General features: G+C 39.8%; 1 protein-coding gene and 1 long non-coding RNA gene across 5 annotated transcripts in view; one reads left to right on the top strand and one right to left on the bottom strand.

The window, feature by feature from the left end:
* Positions 1-7,837, bottom strand: part of PTPN22 (protein tyrosine phosphatase non-receptor type 22) — a 61,340-nt gene extending 53,503 nt beyond the window's left edge. For 3 of the 4 annotated variants that reach the window (XM_082379781.1, XM_082379778.1, XM_082379780.1), the window contains exon 1: positions 7,684-7,824. In XM_082379781.1, the coding sequence (XP_082235907.1) occupies positions 7,684-7,770 (87 nt within the window). In that variant the 5' untranslated portion in view covers positions 7,771-7,824. Of the gene's footprint in view, positions 1-7,683 lie in introns of all 4 variants that reach the window. The other variant, XM_082379779.1, reaches the window with a different exon arrangement.
* A 377-nt stretch (positions 7,838-8,214) lies between these two features.
* Positions 8,215-20,910, top strand: LOC309623656. The gene is made up of 3 exons (XR_014241441.1): positions 8,215-8,294; positions 8,620-15,941; positions 16,268-20,910. It is a non-coding gene; the product is annotated as an uncharacterized lncRNA (long non-coding RNA).
* Positions 20,911-22,855: the final 1,945 nt, after the last annotated feature.

The following is a 22,855-nucleotide window of genomic DNA, read 5'->3' as shown; positions in this document are numbered from 1 at the left end:
CTACAAAAGCACCTCATCTCCAGGAAACATAAAATTCCTTTTTTTTTTTTTTGGCTTTTTATTATTTAAATGGATTCCAACAACACTAAAGGAAAAATTTTAATATAGATTTCTAAATAAAAAAGTAATGCATATTTTTTAGTAATGCATATTAATTGGAGAAATTTTAAAATATAGAGAACCCGGAAAAGATGATTAAAACTCACCTATAGCCCCACTACTCAGTTAATCATTCTTAATATTTTGAAATATTACATTCCAACTTTTATCTATACATGTGTAATGAAGATGGGATCACACTGCATATAGGGTTTTGTAACTTGCTCTCTTTACTTATCAATTTGTATTATTCTACATTATTATTATTTTTTAAGTCAATGGGTTTTTTTGTTTTTGTTTTTTTTAATTTATTTATTTATTTACTTATGGCTGTGTTGGGTCTTCGTTTCTGTGCGAGGGCTTTCTCCAGTTGTGGCAGGCGGGGGCCACCCTTCATCGCGGTGCGTGGGCCTCTCACTATCGCGGCCTCTCTTGTTGCGGAGCACAGGCTCCAGACGCGCAGGCTCAGTAATTGTGGCTCACGGGCCCAGTCGCTCCGCGGCATGTGGGATCTTCCCAGACCAGGGCTCGAACCCGTGTCCCCTGCCTCGGCAGGCAAATTCTCAACCACTGCGCCACCAGGGAAGCCCTCTACATTATTTTTAATGGTGGCAGAGTATTCTACTGTATGAGATGCAACATGAGTTACCTAACCCGCTCCTTTATACTATTGGGCATTTAAGTTGCTTCCAATCTTCCTAAACAATAATTATGAACAATATTAAAATAGGTGGCCAAAATCTATATAAATATCTTTCATTATTTCCTTCAGATGAATTTTTTGGAGTGATCAAAGAACTTGCCCATTTTAAAGGCTTTTGATCCATATTACTAAATACATATCAGAACGCGTATACAAATTTTGCCTCCAGAAAGTTATACCAGCAATGTATGAGACTGGTATACCAGCAATGTAGGAGACTGCATATTTCTGAATGCTGGTCAACATTAGGATTATAATGTTTTAAGTATAGGTGCATTTGATAAGTAAAGTGTTATTAGTGACATTTTTGTTATTTGTATTTCCCTTTGTGGTTTCTTCACTCCAAAACATTTTTTAGAAGGAAGAAAATACACCGTACTCAAATTACCCTACCTACATGAAGCTGTGTTCATATCTCTGTATTCATATCCAGCCTTTGAACAAATACATATAGACATCCAATGAGCTCATATATGCATATTTAGCACAAATCGTCATTAGCTAAGCTCTCACTTTTTCTACACAATTCATACTTTTACACATGCTTTCTAAATCAAGATGCCTCAACTACCTCCAATGTAGAAAAGAAAAAAAACATCTAAGGAGTTTTAAACATAAAGACATGCAGCAAATTGACCAGCATAAAAACACATAACCAAGCCTTAACCCATATTTAATACAGTGGCTAAAATGTACATGTCATAAAACCACAATCGGTTGCAGTAGTTGACCAAAGTGAATACCTATTCCTCTGTAAATTATCATCAATCGGATTAAAAAAATACACTAATGGAAGAGGATGGCCCTCATTAAGCTTAGAAGCAGGAAAGTAAAGTCCCTAGTGTTGTCCAGAAAAGAGTGGTAGCCACCAGCCTGAGGGTTCAAACAGGGAGATGAAGACTTCATACCATCACAGTTGAGGCCATTAAAATCACTATGCTCTTCAAGCAACTTTCTGATTATCATTGGCTTCTCGTGTAAGTTTCTCTCCAAATTTGGAGAATATGCTGGCCAGTCAATGCAAACTTCTACTCTGTTTGATAGTGATTTTTCTCTGTCTAAAATTAATAAACTGGCATTCTTGTTTCTGGTGAATTTCTTATGTGTTTGCCTGATCTGATCACTCTCAGTGTACTGACAAAATTGAATTTTTAGACCAGCAAAGCTAAAGTCAAGACACGGGACTACGGTGACCCCAAATAGTTAATACCACCCTAAGTGACTGCTTGGCCTCTCTCCATGCACTCTGGGATCACAACGGTAATTGCATATACTGAACCTTGACAGGATTCATAAAAATAATTAGAAAGAATTAAGACCCAGCTACATGCAACCCAATGAATTTTAGAAACACAATGTAGAGTGAAAGAAGGAAGATATTAAAAATGTATATATAACATGATTTTATTTACATAGAATTCAAAAACACGTAAAATTAATCTCTTCTGCTTAGTGATATATATGCCTTGAAGCTATGCTGAAAAACAAAGAAAAAAATAATCTCATGATGGTGTTTACCTCTAGTCAGGTGGGAGTTGGGGGGAGTTGTGATCTGGAAGGACACCCAAGGGATTTCTGGGGTGTGGGCAATGTTCTACTTCTTGATCTGAGTGATGCTTATATAGATGCCTGCTTTATTACTAATTGTTAAATTGTATGTTTGTGTTTAAAGCACTTTTCTGTGTATATGTTATATTCTATGATTTTTTTTTAAGTTTAAGAAGTTAAGACCAATGGATAAATTGGAAACAATAGAGTGGGGTGGCGGGAGGGGACCAAGAGCACAAGCTCAAAAGTTAAACAGCTTTCTTTCATATCTGAGTTCTACCACTTATGAAATCCATGGCCTTAGGTAAGTTGTTTAATTTCTCTGACCCTCAGTGTCTACTACATAGCAAATACTATGCCGGACGCTGAGGATATCAATATAAGCAGAACTAAATCTGAGCCTTGCCTTTGTGGAGCTACAATCCGATGGGAAAGCAGACGTTAATCAAATAATCAGACACATAAATGTAAAACTGGAACTGTAATAAGTGCTATGAATACCTTCAGTTCAGCTGGGGTGAGGGTGGGGGAAGAAGAAACTTTTAAAAAATGACACATGGTGCTGAGAACTTACTCGATATATTTAGGGAGGTCAAGGAAGGCTTCTCTGGGAAAGTGACCACCAAACTGTTATCTGAAGAATTATGAAGTGTTAACTAGGTGAAGAGGAGTGTGAGGGAATATTCAAGGCAGAGGTAACAGCATGTGTGCAAAGTCCTGTGGCAGAGGAAGCATGACAAGGACAAGAAAATGAACATGCTGTAAGAAGCTGGAGAAGCACTCGGCTGCTGGTCCGTGTGGGACTTTGTTAGCCATTCATTATAAAGGGCTCTTTGGGAATTAGATAAGGTTCTGTTCGTGAAGCACTCAAGCACAGAGTCTGGAACATGGTTCCATGATTAGCTATTGTGGAAAGTACATGAACTGAAAGTTTATATGAGGAAATGCAGATTGAAATTAGTCATGGAAAATTTTCAGGCTCAAAAATAAAATAAATCAAATTAACATAACAAAGTACAATTTTACACTAATTAAATTAGAAAAATAAAACATGTTATGGTTTTTGCTTGATGCAGTTTTAGTGGCTAAGAGGCTTTGGAATCAAACATACCAGAGTTTCAAATCCTGGTTTTGCCACTTCATGGGTAAAATGAAGATAATGCTTTCCTCTTGGGGTTGTTGTAGTGATTAAGATCATATATGGTAAACCACTTAGATTGCCTAGGATATGATAAGCAGTCAAAAATTTTATCTATTACTACGTTTTTTAGATATTAAATCGAGACTATCAAGGTGGTAAAGAAGATGATAAATTCAGATATCGCAAATTTTTAAAACTCTGTTGGAAATATATTTGGCAAAACTTAACCAATTAGATGCTAATACTCTTTGGTCCAGGAATAATAACACTTGTGGGGATCTAGCCCCAGGATATAATCGCAAACGAAGGGGAAAACCACATGGAAAAACATTCATTGCAGTTTTATCAATAATCAGGAAAAATGAGAAACAACCTCAATTTCCAAAGTAGAGAAATAATTAAATTATTTGGGTGCCTACTACATGTCAGGTTTTTTATATATTCATTCTTTTATCTTCACAGCAATTCTGCAAAGTGAATATTATTTGTTACCACTTTTTAGTTAATTTGCTCAAGGTCACATAGCTAATTATAGGCAGAACGAAAATTTAAACCCAGATTTATATAATTCCAAAGTTGTTACAAGTACAGATGGTAAAGCAAGACTGCCTGAACTCGAAACTCAGTTCCACCACTTACTGATTATGTGACCCTGAGTGAGTCAGTTAACTTCTCTGTGTCTCATTTTCCTCATCCATAAAATGGAAATAATAACAGTGCCTTCCTCAATAGATTAAATGAGTTGGCATATAAAAGTGCTTAGAACAGTTTCTATAAGAGGTATAGAAGTGTTAGCTATTACTTTGATTATTATATTTTCATCATACTATCCTGCATTAAAAGTCATTAATATAGATTTTAACCAACATGATAGTTTTGTTACAATGTTAAGTGAAAATATGAGAATACAAAATTGCAGCTATGCTTATAATTACAGTAATATAAAAGGCATCCTATCAATATAAATGGACAAAAACTAGAATTTCTACAACCCCCAAAACTGTATTTGTTGGGATGCTGGTACTATGGTGAATTTATTTTATTTTACCTTGCAATAATATTATTTTATAAAAAATAACAACAATAAGGCTTTATTTTTTTTCAAGTACTTTAAGAAATTTTCAATAGTGTGGTTGCACACTGCTATTTCTGCTGTATAGAAGCTATGTTAACTAGAGACTTACCCTCATGCTAGGCCCTTTGAGGGACTACGGTTAGTGGCTGAAGCAAGACATTATTGCATAGGGATTAATTTCACAGGCTCTGATATGACAGATCCAGGTTAAATTTCATGTCTATGGCTGAACAGCTGAGTGAGCTTAGGCCAATTATTTACCCTCTCAGAGCCTCAGTTTCCTTATCTGTAAGTCAGAGATCAGAACTACCTCATAGGGTTTTTTTTAAATGAGTAACAAATAAGATAATGAATGTGATGCTTCCTTGACACCCCACCAAGACTATCACAGTTATAATTAAATATTTAATAGAGTAATTGGTTGTTTAATGTCTCCCTCTCTAAGACATCCTCTAATGTCTTAGAAAATAAGCTCCACCAAAGCTTGGAGTATTGCATTGCAGAACCAGCATCTAGCACAATGCTTTGCACATAGTAAGCACTCAATAAATATTTGAATGAATGCATGAAAACCTTATAGGAGTGGTCAGTGGCAGTTTCAACTACAGAAGGATTATTGAGTTTAGTCTTGGCATGGGGAAAAGATCAAAGCAGCATGGTATTGGCTCTAGCTGTCATAGTAGGGCTTTGTGCTCTGCACAAAGATACTTGGCCAAGGGGGAAGTGAGGACTGAAATCTAAGCCATGGACTCAGTGGGGGGCAGGGTGTACAGAATGTCTACCAGGAAGTAGAGATGATTTTTGATAATTCCCACAGAGGCACCACCAATTCAGGCCAGCAGTGGCCTTGTGTCACAGAATCAGCCCTCAAACCTCAGAAACATCAAATCCTGGGAGAAGATATTAAGGGCTGAAGGTGGAATGTGGTATATGACCAGGTGGAAAGGCTTCCAGTTTAAGGGTGGTATCCACCTTGTCCAAGCAAGTAGCCTGGCCTCATTCAAGGCTCCCCAACTCCCCCGAAGCTACTCTCTCTGGTATTTCAGCTAAACCTTTAGGTGGGGCTGAGGGAAAGACTCTGTTTTTCCACTGGAGGACATGAGTCAGTGAACAGTGAGGTTCCACTTAATCACCACCCAAAAACAAGGTCCTTAGAATTAGGAGCTAGAAAAGCAAGGAAGTGATTAATATAAAAGTCAGGATAGTGATCATTCCTCGGCAGGGCAGGACAGTGTGGGTGTGGGGATGAGGGACCTGATGGGGAAGGGACATGTAGAGGTCTTCTGGGGCTGACAGTGTTCTATCCCTTGACCTGGGTGATGGCTGCTTTACAGTTATACTTACATTTTATGTACTTTTCTAAATGCGTATTATAGTTCACAGTTTTAAACAGCTGGAAAAAATACAAACTATAAAAGGTTTTTAAGCAGGGAAAAAATAACCAGATCTGTAGTATTAAAAGATCACTTGGGTGTTAAACAGAAAATTGATTGAAGGTGGGGCAAGGCTAGAGGCAGAGAAAACAGGAGGTGAGGTAGCTGCTATATTTTGGTGAAAGACTGTAGTGACTGAGCTAAGACAAGGTAAAATATTAGGGATGTAGTCTATATTATTTTTAAAAACACAACCAAAATAACAGAGGCTGCCACTGCCCCCTCACCTCACTTTTTACCTCTCTGCATTGGGGGAATTTGGCTCAGGAGATATAGCCCAGGGGCAGGCACATGTCTAAGACACATAGGCCAGGCTTTCTACCTCCCCTCCCTCCCTGCTAACTCTACTCAGAAGGACTAAGACTGCCTGGCTAGTGGCAACTAGAGTGCATTTTTCATGACACCACGTCATTATCCAAGTTGAGCTGACACAGGGGTTTCTACCATAATATGCAATCATTCAATCATAACATCTAATCACTCGGGACTTTACAGAGTGTTTTCACATCTACTATCTGGTACCAGAATGTTAGCTCCATGAGGGCAAAGTTTCTTATTTTGTTCACTGCTATATCCTCAGTGCCTAAAACTAAACTTGGTACATAGAAGGTGCTCAATAAATATTACTGAATGAATGACCACATTTAAGTATTATTATTATTGCTATTTAGTCATCACAATAATCTTGTGCAGAGAGGTAGGACATTCATTATGATCCGCATTTCAGAAGTCAGGAAACAGAGACTTGGTGAGATTAAGGAACATGGCAAATAGTTGATAATTTGGTTGATGACACTGTCATGATTTAATTTCAGATTTTATACTTAAATTCTCTTATTTTTCCCATTTCCTCATAGCTGAAAAGGTAAAGTTTGAAGTTCTTATAACTCTGAAACACCAGCTGGAAGTATTCCAAAATACATGACAGGTACTATCAGACATCCTACGTCATCTGATGTGCTGGGTTATAGGATGAGTGAGGCCTACCCAGCTGCCGCTGCATCAGTAAGCACCGTTCCCCCAGAGGAGACGCACTGTTCCTCTGGATAATCAAATCCAGTTGACCCCAGCCTACCTTGTGCTTATGTTTCTTTCCATCCCTCACTTTTCTCCACTCCCCATCCTAGCCATTCCACCCCTCCAAGCAAAAGAAGATTAAGGAAACCCTGTTATTGCAAAAATGCATGTTCTCATATTTTTTGCTTCATGAAAAAAAAAAGAAAAAAGAAATATGGCAGAAAGTAGTTTTGGTGCTCTTCAAGAGTTTCTGTTATCCAAATGGAACCCATGGGAGGCTAAAAGCGTAATGCCCTATGAAAAGTTAATCTTGGTCTCTTTCCTCTTGATATTAATTAAAATTAGTCATTTGAAGCCTAAACCACAACTCAGATACCTGGGAACTCCAGATGTTCAATTAATATTAGATTTATACAACTGGAATTATGTATGTCATCTGTAGGATTCCTAGTCAAACTCTAAGAACTAGCAAACAAAATATTTAAAACTATATTTTGGAGAGAACATCTAAAATACACAAAAACCACTTACAGAAGTTAAACTTTTAGGTTGCCTTCTTCCCCTGAAAGGTCAGTTTATCCCAAGAGCAAGTTGGTCTAGGAGAGTTGGACCACTGTCATCAAACAGTCTATGTAACTACCCTGAGAATGTCACACATAGGACTTACCAGAAATTCATTGGCAAACTCCTCTTTGTTACTTTTCTTGGTTTGGGCCTCATCCAGGAACTTCTGCAGAATCTCTCTTTGGTCCATGCTGCAGGGCAAGACAGACAGTCTACAAGTGGGTTAAGGGAGGGCATATTAGATGTGTGTCATGGCCGAGACAGCACTGAGAAGCCACTGCTGCCGCCTGAGCAGAGCATGTTGAAGGTTGTGGTTTACTGACTTCATCTCAAGCCCTAGAGGAAATTAGTACGTAACCAGAATCTGTGGTCACACAACAAAGCCAGCACCTCACTCCTGGGCCCTAGCGCCTTCCTTCTCAAGAAAGGAACCTGGTTGCAATTCAAGTTTTTAACAAACAAGAGGCTAGCCAGAATGTAATGTGTGTGTGGTCTGCTTAGCTCTGAGACTATTCCACTCCATCGCCCTTAAGCAAAGTTCGCAGTTTTTCTTGCTTCCTAGAGAAAAGGCAGAACTACAGGTCTCACGGATGGTTCTGCCTCTCCCCATTTTCCCAATAAGCACAAAGGCCCTGTTGACACCTTCTGTTTCCTCATGTCCCAAATGAACCCTGTAAAAGTTCATTTAGACCCAGTTTGGAGACACTGTTTGGAGTTAAGACATCTCCTTTTTTTTTTTTTTTTTTTTTTAAACACTGCTATTCTTTTTTTTTTTTTAATGGCTGTGTTGGGTCCTCGTTTCTGTGCGAGGGCTTTCTCTAGTTGCGGCAAGCGGGGGCCACTCTTCATCGCGGTGCGCGGGCCTCTCACCATCATGGCCTCTCCCGTTGCGGAGCACAGGCTCCAGACGCGCAGGCTCAGTAATTGTGGCTCACGGGCCCAGTTGCTCCGCGGCATGTGGGATCTTCCCAGACCAGGGCTCGAATCCGTGTCCCCTGCATTGGCAGGCAGATTCTCAACCACTGCGCCACCAGGGAAGCGCAAGACATCTTCTAAAAGGTTTCTTGTCAGTGTGATCGGTGGCAAACTTCTGTTCATCAGAGAAGCCATTTTTATTTAGAACTTTTGATTCTGCCATATAGACCTAACTCTCTTTTGGATGAAGAAAAGTCAGCTGCTTCTGAGAGTCTGGGTTTCTCCCAGAGCTGGGGAAGTGCTCGCCTCCATTAAGGGAAGTGTTGCTGATTTCAGGACCCCACCCCCACCTTCCAGTAGTTTTTGAGCTTCATTTGGGTTCTGGATATAAAGACTGAGAGCACTTGGTCTATATGGGATCCAGGGGCACGGTGGCCCCCATGAAGAGCACCTGACCAGGAATCTGGCATAAAATCCCCTGTATGTAATGCTAGTAAAATATGGAGGAACAGAAAAAGAGTAAAATCAACCACCTTGCTGGCAACAATACACCTTTTAGGGCAGAAAGCCTGAAGAACTATTTCTAGAGAAGATATTTCTACTCTTCAACCAAAGCCTCAGGAAAGGCCATTGTTTCTGGAAGCCACACTGTGCATGTAGCATTTGGGCCCTGATAGGGAGGCTCTTCTAGAAAAAGCTTCCAAATAGCTTGCATAAGTTCCCTCCTCAATGGGTACAAACCTACCCAAGCATGTCTCATTTGGTGTGAGAACGAGACAAAAATCAGCATAACATCTCTGTTCGAGGACAGAAGTTTAATAAATATGAGAACAAAATTAGTCTGAGATAGTCATGAAGAAAATTTGGAAATGTGCTGTTAGAACTTCCTCTACTTGCTATTAGCAATCCTTTCTGTTTTGCAACATTATTCAATCTTCCTTTAGGAAATGATTCTGGACACTCTTTGGCTGCATCTACTTTTTTGAACCTTACCACAGGGAAGGAAAGGTCACTGAGGTATCTTGCTTATAGGCAGTGTGAAGCCAATGAAGAATTTCAATCCTGATCCACATAATAAATTAAAATGAACCATATCCTCAACAATATTTGATGAGAGTAGAATAGTAGTTCTCAAGCTATTCCTATCATTAAATTTAGGAGAATTTCTTGCTGCTCTAAATAATGCAATTTAATTTGGCTTTTTAAAAACGTAAAATATGGGAAAAAAATTTTAAAGACAAAGTTTCAAGTTCACAATAACCAAAACCATGTAAAAGTATGCACATGGTTAAATGAAGACTAAAAGATGCAAAAAGGAAGCAATTGCAGAAGTGTTGGGATTAAGGATTTTTTTAAAGTTCTTCTTTTAAAATTATCATGCCATTTTTAATTAGAAAAAACCCTACAATAATCCATTAATTTGTTCAACAAATTTATTGAGTACCCGCTGAATGCTAAGTACTATGTTAGGGGCTGCATATACAATAATGAACAAGCCAGAACATGGTGAAAAACACTCTTAACCAGTTTATAAAGCATCTCAGAACTAAGATATAGACTTAATTACTGATAAAAATTAAAATATTCCAAACTTATTTGCTTATTTGCAAAGTAGCAAAGCATAACCCTAAAAGGAAAGTGATTTTCTATATTTGGACAACTAAAAGACATACAGTTTCATAATCTCTCTGTCATCTTAGAGTGTCTTCACTTCCATCAAAACAAGAACTTTACTAGTGAATAAACAAAAAGACAGCTAATAAAATAAAATTTAAATCTACTTTCCTCAAGCCTATATTTCAGAACAATCTCTCTCTAAGTTTATTCTCAAATTAGGGAGGGATAAGATGGAGCTAGATATTAGGTAAGAAAGAAAAACTTGCTGAGATCCAACATATGAGGATCTGAAAATAGTGTCTTAGCAGAACTGCAGATCTTCTTTAAAAGCAAGCAGCAATGCTTAGGATTCTGTTGCACTCTAAAATCAAGAAGATATAGAAATACCGTGAAATAACCAAACCTCAAAAACCCACTTAGCTGAAAGGCCATTTCCTGAGCAGACCACTCAAGCAAGCAAAAAACAAACTGAAGGTGAAAACAAAACACTTGTTTTATGTTTAATTACCACTTAATTTTTCACACTTCTTTCTACAGATACTGGAGGACAATAGGAGCATAATTCTTTTTGATGAAGATTCTGTTGACTCATTTGTATCTTGTGGGAAGATCAAGAGCTGGGGAAGGGAAACAAGTCATTCAGCAAAGACTAGCAAAAACCTAAAAGAATTGAAGAATTTACAGTGAACCATTTAAACCAGTCTGACATAAACCCTAAGTGAACACAACAATTCCATGCAGTAAAAGACTCATAAACACTTTATCAGAACCATCAAGGGTAAGTTCTAGTGGAAAGTAAAACTGTAGTACCTGAAGAGGAGTGAGGAAGGAACATCTCACTGCTTCCTCGTCTGGCTATGGTGTTTGTTCAGGAGGAAGATGACAGCGGGGAGGAGTTCTGATTACACTGTCACCTGTTCCAGCAAGAGGGGAATGTGCCAGTTTAAGAGGAAAGATCAGTGTCATGGAGGTTGGGAGTCAGATGACAAAAAAATATTTAACCAAAAAGAAGGCGGGGGGGTTATTAGGACAAGATAAACTAGTTAATAGGAACGACATTCAATTTTCTCAGAACATCCTTCTTCCTGCAGAGGCACGTTTCACCCTTGGAAAGCCACTTACCAATCTTTGCTTTAGTTTCACTACTCCTGCCTTCCCCTACATCCCATGGTCATTGATTTAATGTGGCCTTTGTGTATTATCCGTGAAACAGTCAGTGCTTTGTAAGCATCCTCTTGGTTACCAAGGTCTCTTGGTCCTTTCTCTTCAATGACTCTCAAATTCAACCTGTATTTTCCGTTCCCATGTTAACCACCATCCCCATTTCACAGCTGGATTCGTGCAGCGATAAGCTCTTAGTCATCTTCCTATCTATGTACCTTCCAATCTAGTCTCTCCTGGTAACTAAGGCTGGATAAAAGTTCTTAAGAACTTTTTTCTTTGGCCACTTCTCGTCATTTCCCCAATTTTCACCAGGATAAAGCCATAAAAGCTAGTTACTCTTTTCTTCAAAAATCCTGCCCCTAACTCCATCTCACTATGACCTGAATCCCTTCAATATAAATATTTATATTCAGCTATAGAAGTGTTCTTAGTTTCTTCACATGTTCATTGTCTCCCATAAGTTTATATAAAAGAGGAATTTATTCAAAAGACAGCATATAAAATGCCCCCCATAGTTTTAAGCTTATCCAGGGCAATGATAGTGTCTTCTATACATTTGTGTAACCCATGGTGCTTCACATGGTTGTGAGCATACCTAAAATAGCTCTACTGTGATAAATAACTATTGTGGTTAGGCCTTGGTGTGAGATCCACTCTGACTCACTCCATCAGTTACTCCAGGTCTCCCGCCTGGCACAGTCTCTGCTCATCTCTGGCTGGGCACCTTTGCTATGCCAGGAGCAGATGGTCCTTTCCTACGAGGAGGACTAGGAACCTGGCAAACAGTACTTCCCTGAATGCTGCTGCCCAAGCAGCAGGGTTATTATTATAAAAGGAATGGCGCTATTACTGAAGCAGGGTCCATCCCCAAAGGGCTGCAATGGCCGGGAAAAAATGACCTCCTTTATCTCCAGAATCGACTGCTTGTCCTTTTAGAAATGGACACAGAGGAGGCTTATAAAACACTTCTAACACAGCTTGTTTGCTTTGCTCATGTTTTCACATCATCCACAACAGGAAAATCCCCTACCCGTTTTCCAGTCGGCTTCTTGTCACTACAGCATTCTGAGACCTCATCATGCTCTTCAATCCACCCGTCGTGAGCTTCGTAGTCAGCTTCTCGCATACCACACAGGGAATCACACTCTGCCTTTGGTTTCAGAAACAGTCCTCAAGAGGCAAAGGTCAACTGATACTTGCAATTGAAGCAATTTACCTTTTTTTTTTTTTTTTTTTTTTTTAAATAGAGAGTTGGAGCTCTTAGTGAGGCTTGGCATCTTGTTCAAAATATAATCAAACCTGAAGTCTCATCTTTCATTTGATTGCTTATTTAGTTTTCTTTCATTTGTTCATTTAATGAATATTTATGAGGTCTGTATACATGCAAGAGAATGGGGAAGAGGGGAGCTACAGTAGTGAACAACAAATTGTCCTCATTCAAGGATCCTTTATTCTAGCAGGGAAGGTAAGTATACAAGAAACTATAATTGAAGACCATTTGTGATAAGACCATAAATGTGGTGCAACCAAAATTATGAGAAGGCAGTCAGGGTCAGGGTCAGAATCACAAAAACAAAAAAATGAGAAGGCAAAATCACTCCTTACTTGGATTATCTGGATAGTCTTCATGGAGGAAGTGACATTTGAGTTGGGTCTTTTTCTATTTTTTTAGGTTTAATATTTATTTATTAATAGGGAATTCTATATATTTTTATATCACAAATATTTAAAAATATTTCAATAACTGTATTTCCATGTATTTTGCTTTCTTTTTAATCCCTATGCCTTTTTTCTTTACACTTTAAAATTTTAATTTATTTTTCCCCAAACAAAATATAAAAGGACTCATCTCATGGAATGATTAGAATGCTAAAGTAGGAAACACAGTTTAAGTTTGTAACAAAATGTGAGTGTTGAAAGAAGCTATTCACTAAAGCTCCACTCCACTTTTGTTTTTTGTTTGTTTTTTGTTTTGTTTTTTTTAATTAATTTGCATTAGAGCATAGTTGCTTTACAATGTTGTGTTAGTTTCTACTGTAAAGCAAAATGAATCAGCTGTACGTATACATATATCCCCTCTTTTATGGATTTCCTTCACATTTAGGTCACCACAGAGCACTGAGTAGAGTTCCCTGAGCTATACAGTAGGTTCTCATTAGTTATCTATTTTATACATAATATCAATAGTGTATATATGTCAACTCCAATCTCCCAATTCATTTCACCCCCTCCCTTCCCCCCTTGGTGTCCATACTTGTTCTCTGTCTGTGTCTCTGTTTCTGTTTTGCAAATAAGATCATCTGTACCATTTTTCTAGATTCCACATATATGCGTTAATACACAACATTTGTTTTTCTCTTTCTGACTTACTTCACTCTGTATGACAGTCTCTAGGTCCATCCACGTCTCTACCAATGACCCAGTTTCATTCCTTTTTATGGCTGAGTAATATTCCATACAATGTGATGTACCACATCTTCTTTATCCATTCCTGTTAATGGACATTTAGCTTGCTTCCGTGTCCTGGCTATTGTAAATAGTGCTGCAGTAAACACTGGGGTACATGTGTTTTTTTGAATTATGGTTTTCTCTGGGTATAGGCCCAGTAGTGGGATTGCTGGGTCACATGGTAGTTCTATTTTTAATTTTTTAAGGAAGCTCCATACTGTTCTCTATAGTGGCTGTATCAATTTACATTTCCACCAACAGTGCAAGAGAGTTCCCTTTTCTCCACACCCTCTCCAGCATTTACTGTTTGTAGATTTTTAAATGATGGCCATTCTGACTGGTGTGAGGTGATACTTCATGGTAGTTTCGATTTGAATTTCTCTAATAATTAGTGATGTTGAGCATCGTTTCATGGGTTTGTTGGCCATCTGTAGGTCTTCTTTGGAGAAAAGTCTATTTGGGTCTTCTGCCCATTTTTTGATTGGGTTGTTTGTTTTTCTGATATTGAGCTGTGTGAGCTGTTTGTATATTTTGGAGATTAATCCTTTGTCCATTGCTTCATTTGCAAATATTTTCTCCCATTCTGAGGGCTGTCTTTTTGTCTTGTTTACGTTTCATTTGCTGTGCAAAAGCTTTTAAGTTTCATTAGGTCCCATTTGTTAATTTTTGTTTTTATTTTAATTACTCTAAGAGGTGGGTCCAAAAAGATCCTGTGGTGATTTATGTCAAAGAGTGTTCTGCCTATGTTTTCCTCTAAGAGTTTTATAGTGTCTGGCCTTACATTCAGGTCTTTAATCCATTTTGAGTTTATTTTTCTGAATGGTGTTAGAGAGTGTTCTAATTTCATTCTTTTACATGTAGCTGTCCAGTTTTCCCAGCACCACTTATTGAAGAGGCTGTCTCTTCCTCATTGTATATTCTTGCCTCTTTTGTCATAGATTAGGTGACCATATGTGTGTGGGTTTATCTCTGGGCTTTCTATCCTGTTCCATTGATCTATATTTCTGTTTTTGTGCCACTACCATATTGTCTTGATTACTGTAGCTTTGTAGTATAGTCTGAAGTCAGGGAGCCTGATTCTTCCAGCTCGATTTTTCTTTCTCAAGATTGCTTAGGCTATTCGGGGTCTTTTGTGCTTCTAAACAAATTGTAAAATTTTCTGTTCTAGTTATGTGAAAAATGTCATTGGTAGCTTGATAGGGATTGCATTGAATCTGTAGATTGCTTTGGGTAGTACAGTCATTTTCACAATACTGATTCTTCCAATCCAAGAACATGGTATATCTCTCCATCTCTTTGTGTCATCTTTGATTTCTTTCATCAGCATCTTACAGTTTTCTGCGTACAGGTATTTTGCCTCCTTAGATAGGTTTATTCCTAGGTATTTTATTCTTTTTTGTTGCAATGGTAAATGGGATTGTTTCCTTAATTTCTCTTTCTGATCTTTCATTGTTAGTGTATAGGAATGCAAGAGGTTTCTGTGATTAATTTTGTATCCTGCGGCTTTACTAAATTCATTGATTGGCTCCAGTAGTTTTCTGGTGGCATATTTAGGATTTTCTGTGTATAGTTTCATGTCATCTGCAAAGAGTGACAGTTTTACTTCTTCTTTTCCGATTTGGATTCTTTTTATTTCTTTTTCTTCTCTGATTGCTGTGGCTAAGACTTCCAAGACTGTGTTGAATAATAGTGGTGAGAGTGGACACCCTTGTCTTGTTCCTGATCTTAGAGGAAATGCTTTCAGTTTTTCACCATTGAGAATAAAGTTTGCTGTTGGTTTGTCATATATGGCCTTTATTATGGTGAGGTAGGTTCCCTCTATGCCCACTTTCTGGAGAGTTTTTATCATAAATGGGTGTTGAATTTTGTCAAAAGCTTTCTCTGCATCTATTGGGATGATCATGTGGTTTTTTTTCTTTAATTTACTTATTTTTGGTTGCATTGCATCTTTGTTGCTGCGTGCGGGCTTTCTCTAATTGCAGCGAGCAGGGGCTACTCTTTGTTGTGATGCACAGGCTTCTCATTGTGGTGGCTTCTCTTGTTGTTGAGCACAGGCTCTAGGCACACGGGCTTTAGTAGCTGTGGCACGTGGGTTCAGTAGTTGTGGCTCACAGGCTGTAGAGCACAGGCTTAGTAGTTGTGGTGCACGGGCTTAGTTGCTCTGCAGCATGTGGGATCTTCTGACAGGGCTCGAACCTGTGTCCCCTGCATTGGCAGGTGGATTCTTTTTTTTTTTTTTTTTTTTTTTTTATAAATTTATTTATTTATTTATTTTTGGCTGTGTTGTGTCTTCGTTTCTGTGTGAGGGCCCTCTCCAGTTGCGGCGAGCGGGGGCCACTCTTCATCGCGGTGCGCGGGCCTATCACTGTCGCGGCCTCTCTTGTTGCAGAGCACAGGCTCCAGACGCGCAAGCTCAGTAGTTGTGGCTCACAGGCTTAGTTGCTCCGCGGCATGTGGGATCCTCCCAGACCAGGGCTCGAACCCGTGTCCCCTGCATTGGCAGGCGGATTCCCAACCACTGCGCCACCAGGGAAGCCCGGCAGGTGGATTCTTAACCACTGTGCCACCAGGGAAGTCTGATCATGTGGTTTTTATTCTTCAATTTGTTAATATGGTGTCTCACATTGATTGATTTGCATATATTGAAGAATCCTTGCATCCCTGGGATAAATCCCACTTGATCATGGTGTATGATGTTTTTAATGTGTTGCTGGATTTGGTTTGCTAGTATTTCATTGAGGATTTTTGCGTCTATGTTCATCAGTGATATTGGTCTGTGATTTCCTTTTTTTGTGATATCTTTGTCTGGTTTTTGTATCAGGGTGATGGTGACCTCATAGAATGAGTTTGGGAGTGTTCCTCTCTCTGCAATTTTTTGGAAGAGCTTGAGAAGGATACATGTTAGCTCTTCTCTAAATGTTTGATAGACTATGCCTGTGAAGCTGTCTGGGCCTGGACTTTTGATTGTTGGAAGATTTTTTTTTTAAAGGACTCAACTCTCTGTTTTTTTGTTTGTTTTCTTATTTTTGGCTGCATTGGGTCTTCATTTCTGTGCGCAGGCTTTCTCTAGTTGCGGCGAGCGAGGCTACTCTTCGTTGTGGTGTGCAGGTTTCTCATTACGGTGGCTTATCTTGTTGCAAGCACGGGCTCTAGGTGTGCCGGCTTCAGTAGTTGTAGCATGCAGGCTCAGTAGTTGTGACATGTGGGCCCTAGAGCATGCAGGCTTCAGTAGTTGCAGTGTGTGGGCTCAGTAGTTGTGGTGCAAGGGCTCTAAGGCACATGGGCTTCAGTAGTTGTGGCTCGCGGGCTCAGTAGTTGTGGCACACGGGCTCTAGGAACAGGCTCCACGGGCTGTTAAGGGCTTAGTTGCTCCACGGCATGTGGGAACTTCCCAGCCCAGGGACTGAACCCGTGTCCCCTGAATTGGCAGGTGAATTCTCAACCACTGCATCACCAGGGAAGTCCCTGCTGGAAGATTTTTAATCAGTTTCAATTGCATTACTTGTGATTGGTCTGTTTATATTTTCTATTTCTTCCTGGTTCAGTCTTGGAAGGTTGTACTTTTCTAAGAATTTGTCTATTTCTTCCAGGTTGTCCATTTTATTGGCATATAGTTGCTGATAGTATTCTCTTATGATCCTTTGTATTTCTGTGTTGTCAGTTGTAACTTCTCCTTTTTCATTTCTAATTTTATTGATTTGAGTCCTCTTCCTTTTTTTCCTGATGAGTCTGGCTAAAGGTTTATCAATTTTGTTTATCTTCTCAAAGAACCAGCTTTTAGTTATATTGACCTTTACTATTGTTTTCTTCGTTTCTATTTCATTTATTTCTGCTCTGATGTTTATGATTTCTTTCCTCCTACTAACTTTTTTTTGTTGTTGTTCTTCTTTCTCTCGTTGCTTTAGGTGTAAGGTTAGGTTGTTTATTTGAGATTTTTCTTATTTCTTGAGGTAGGATTATATTGCTATAAACTTCCCTCTTAGAACTGCTTTTGCTTCATCCCATAGGTTTTGGGTCGTCGTGTTTTCATTGTCATTTGTTTCTAGGTATTTTTTTATTTCCTCTTTGATTTCTTCAGTGATCTCTTGGTTATTAAGTAGCATATTGTTTAGCCTCCATGTGATTGTGTTTTTTACAGTTTTTTTTTTTCCTGTAATTGATTTCTAATCTCCTGGTGTTGTGGTCAGAAAATATGCTTGATATGACTTCAGTTTTCTTAAGTTTACCAAGGCTTGATTTGTGACAGAAGATGTGATCTACCCTGAAGAATGTTCTGTATGCACTTAAGAAAGTGTATTCTGCTGTTTTTGGATGGCATGTCCTATAAATATTAGTGAAGTCCATCTTGTTTAATGTGTTATTTAAAGCTTGTGTTTCCTTATTTATTTTCATTTTGGATGATCTGTTCATTGGTGAAAGTGGGGTGTTAAAGTCCCCTACTCTGATTGTGTTACTGTCGATTTCCCCTTTTATGGCTGTTAGCATTTGCCTTATGTATTGAGGTGCTCCTATGTCGGTTGCATAATATTTACAATTGTTATATCTTCTTCTTGGATTGATCCCTTGATCATTATGTAGTGTCCTTCTTTGTCTCTTGTAATAGTCTTTATTTTAAAGTCTATTTTGTCTGATATGAGAATTGCTACTCCAGCTTTCTTTTGATTTCCATTTGCATGGAATATCTTTTTCTATCCCCTCACTTTCAGTCCGTATGTATCCCTAGGTCTGAAGTCGGTCTCTTGTAGACAGCTTATATACGGGTCTTGTTTTTGTATCCATTCAGCCAGTCTGTGTCTTTTGGTTGGAGCATTTAATCCATTTACATTTAAGGTAATTTTCAATATGTATGTTCCTATTATCATCTTCTTAATTGTTTTGGGTTTGTTTTTGTAGATCTTTTTCCTTCTCTTGTGTTTCCCGCCTAGATAAGTTCCTTTAGCCTTTGTTGTAAAGCTGGTTTGGTGGTGCTGAATTCTCTTAGGTTTTGCTTGTCTGTAAAGCTTTTGATTTCCCTGTTGAATCTGAATTAGATCCTTGCTGGGTAGAGTAATCTTGGTTGTAGGTTTTTGCCTTTCATCACTTTAAATATATCCTGCCACTGTACTCTGGCCTGCAGAGTTTCTGGTGAAAAATCGGCTCATTACCTTATGGGGATTCCCTTGTATGTTATTTGCGCTTTTCCCTTGCTGTTTTTAATATTTTTTCTTTGTATTTAATTTTTGTTAGTTGAATTAATATGTGTCTCAGCATGTTTCTCCTTGGGTTTAACTTGTATGGGACTCTCTGTGCTTCCTGGACTTGGGTGGCTATTTCCTTTCCCATGTTAGGGAAGTTTTTGACTATAATCTCAGAGACAGGTCTCTGAGATTGTCTTCATTTCTTTTCATTCTTTTTTCTTCATTCTGTTCCATGGCAGTTATTTCCACTATTCTATCTTCCAGTTCACTTATCCGTTCTTCTGCCTCAGTTATTCTGGTATTGATTCCTTCCACTGTATTTTTAATTTCAGTTATTGTGTTGTTCATCACTGTTTGTTTGCTCTTTAGTCCTTCTAGGTCCTTGTTCAACATTTCTTGTATTTTCTCGATCTCTGCCTCCATTCTATTTCCGAGATCCTGGATCATCTTTATTACCATTACTCTGAATTCTTTTTCAGGTAGACTGCCTATTTCCTCTTCATTTATTTGGTCTTGTGGGTTTTTACCTTGCTCCTTCGTCTGCAACATATTTCTCTGTCTTCTCATTTTGTCTAACTTACTGTTTTTGATGTCTCCTTTCCACAGGCTTCAATGTCATTGTTCCTCTTGCTTCTGGTGTCTGCCCCCTGGTGGGTGAGGTTGGTCCAGTGGCTTGTGTAGGCTTCCTGGTGGGAGGGACTGGTGCCTGTGCTCTGGTGGATGGAGCTGGATCTTGTCCTTCTGATGGGCAGGGCCACGTCAGGTGGTGTGTTTTGGTGGGTCTGTGAGCTTAATATGACTTTAGGCCTGTCTGCTGATGGGTGGGTTTGTGTTCCTGTCTTGCTTGTTGTTTGGCATGAGGCATCCAACACTGGAGCCTGCAGGCAGTTAGGTGGGTACAGGTCTTGGAGTTGAGATGGAGACTTCCTGGAGAGCTGTTGCTGATTAGTATTCCCTGGGGCCAGGAATTCTCTGGCAGTCCAGAGTCCTGGACTCGGTGCTCCCACCCCAGATGCTCAGGCCCAACCCCTGGCTGGGGAACCAAGATGCTGCAAGCTGCATGGCAAAAAAATAAATAAAATAAGGCAGGGGGAAGAAAACAGACTAACAAAACCCAAGACAAATAGTAAAGACAAAAACAAACAGACAGTAACAACAACAGTTAAAAAATAGAAAACAAAGGAACAAATAAAACCCAAGACAAATGGTAAAAGCAAAACAAACAAAAACAAAAACTAGAAACACACACACATACAAAAAAAAGAAACAAAAACAAAAACAAAGAAAACAAAAAACAAGAGAACAACCAGACAAATAAGAGAACCCAAAAAAAGAGATCAAACAATTAAAAACAAAACTAACAAAAACAAAAAACAAGAAACAAAACAAAAGCAAATGCACACTAAAAAAAAAAAGCAAAGAAAACATAAAACAAACACAAAAATGATAAAAAAAAGATTAAAAACACAACATAACAAGGAAAAAACAGAAAACACCAAAAAAGCAAAGTAAAAATATAAAAATATATTTTAAAAAATTTTAATAAAAAATAAAATAATAATTTTTTAAAACAGAACAAAACATTTAAAAAAATAGTAATAATAATATTTTCCTGGAGTCTCAGCTGTCAGTGGCCTTGCCCCCACCGTGAGTCACAGCCCACCTCCACCTCCCCAGGAGGCCTCCAGTACCTCTGGGTAGGTCTCTGGACCCACTCTGGGCACTGTGGCGGTAGTTCAGACTCTGACCTGGTCCAACGGTTGCTTGTATTTGCCCCCAGTGTCAGTTGTGGGAACACTCACTGTCCATTCAGATATTCCATATGTGCAGGGTTTACCAAGCTGATTGCAGGGATTTAATCTGTGACTTGTGCAGCTGCATGTAAAGATTTTCATTCCTCTTCCTTAGTTGCCCCGTCCCTTGGGCTCAGCTGTGGTTTTAGTCCCAGCTCTGCACATGCGCCACCCACAGGGGTCTGCTCCCAAAGCTGCCCTGGAGCACTCGGGCCTGCCCTGGTGACGACGACATGTAGAGGTGGCATGGCTGCTGGGGTTGTGGGAGCCCCGGCGGTGACAGGTGCACAGGGGTCTGGGGGTTGGCAGCCATGAGAGATCCAGTCCTGTCAGTGAGGAGGTGCCTGGGGAAGCCAGTGGCCATGGGCATGAGAGATCTGGCCCTAGTAGGAGCCTTTCCCAGCACTCAGTGGCCATTGTGAGAGGATCAGCCCTGGTGGAGGCCCTTCCTAGTGCCCGGGGGCAGGCACGAGAAAGCCAACCACAGTAGGGGCTTTTCCTAGCACCTGGCGGCAGGTGTGTGTGTGCAGCCTCGGTGGGGACCTTTCCTAGCACTTGGGAGGGCAGGGGGTGGCGCATGGGGAGAGAGAGGCTGTAATGGCAGCTCCACCCCCTGCGTGTCACTCAACAGTGGTACCTGGCTTCTGTGGCGGTCCAGGTTTCCTCCATAAGCATTCCCACTTGTGATTGCCTCCCTCCCGTCCCCTCAGGCTGTCTCCTCACAGCCGACAGCAGTCTTCTCCCTGGGTTTGCTCTCCAATCCCCACATTCCAGCTCCCAGCCCTTGTGCACACCGGCAGACACACGTCCCAGTCTGGGGCACGCAGGGATGTGGCACAGACCATCTGTGTAGGTCACACTCTGTCCTGTCCTGTCTGCCACAGACCAGCCATTTCACCCTCCTCTGACAGTCTCAGATGTTCCCCTTCTGTCCCAACTGATTTCCATGTTGGTGAGGGGGCTTCCCCAGATGCAGGAACCTCTCCTCCTCCTCAGCTCCCCACCAAAGGGCACAGGCTCAATGCTGCTTCCTCTCCTCTTTTTCCCTTCTTTTTTCTGTCGTCCTACCTGGTTATGTGGGGATCTTTCCTGTCCTTTCCAGTGTCCAAGGTCTTCTGATGGTGTTCGGCCGGTGCTCTGTGAGAACTGTTCCATCTGTAGATGTGTTCTTGATGCATTTGTGGAGAGGCAGAAACTCCACATCCTTCTACTCCTCCACCATCTTGAAAAACCCCCTTGAGTTGGGTCTCGAAGATGTGCGTAGAGCCTGAGAGAAATGCTCTACACAAATGTAGAGCCATAACAATAGAAAGGGCAGTTGGGGCCAGACCCTGGGGGATCTTGAATACCAGGCTGAAAAGTCAGGCTCTATTTGACGGGAAATGGAAAACCACTGTTTTTTTAAAACAACTTTATTGAGGTAGTATTGACATACAATAAACTACACATTTCAAAGTGTAGGTTTGATAAGCTTTGGCACGTGTACACAGTCACGACACCATCGCCACCATCAAGGTAATGAATATATCCAATTATCTTCAAAAGTTCCACTGAAAGATTTTAAGACAATGGTAATCAAAGCAATGCTTTGGGAAAAGGATAGTTTTTAAAAAGTAAATGCCTCCTTCTGATACATTTTTTAAAAGTCTCAAAATCTCTTTCAGTGGCATGTAAAATTTCAAAATGAATTATACCATATCTAAAACTGAATCAAAAGAAGGGACAAAGAAATCACAGCTTTGGCCAATTCGGTGGCAATATATGGGACAGACTGGAATGGGGCAAGCTTGCAACAGGACAATCAATTGAAAGCACAACTAGAAGGCTTTACCAGTGGTCCAAGCAGGTGGTCATAAACTCTTGTAGGGAGAGTCAGGACAAAAAGGAAGGAATACGTGAGAAAGACTAGCTGGGGGAGTAGGAGAGCGGGAGAAGGGAAAAATGACTGAGGATTTGAGCTAGTTGGATGGCAATCTGGGAAAGTGTGGGGATAAGAAAGGTTGATAGAAATAAAGAATTAGAGTTTGTGGACATGGATTTAGCAAGAAGGAAAATAAGTCAGACGTAGGAATCACTCACATTGAGGTGAAAGGCAAAATAAGATTGGCTTGCTTTTGTGGGAGGCAGAGTTAATGGAGAGAAAAAGGTCAAGCTAGAACTT

This window comes from Balaenoptera borealis, assembly GCF_965194805.1.
Source record: "Balaenoptera borealis genome assembly, chromosome: 1".
NCBI classification, from domain to species: Eukaryota; Metazoa; Chordata; class Mammalia; order Artiodactyla; family Balaenopteridae; genus Balaenoptera; species Balaenoptera borealis.
The sequence above is the reverse complement of the archived record's forward strand: the minus strand, read 5'-3'. Positions and strand labels throughout refer to the sequence as shown.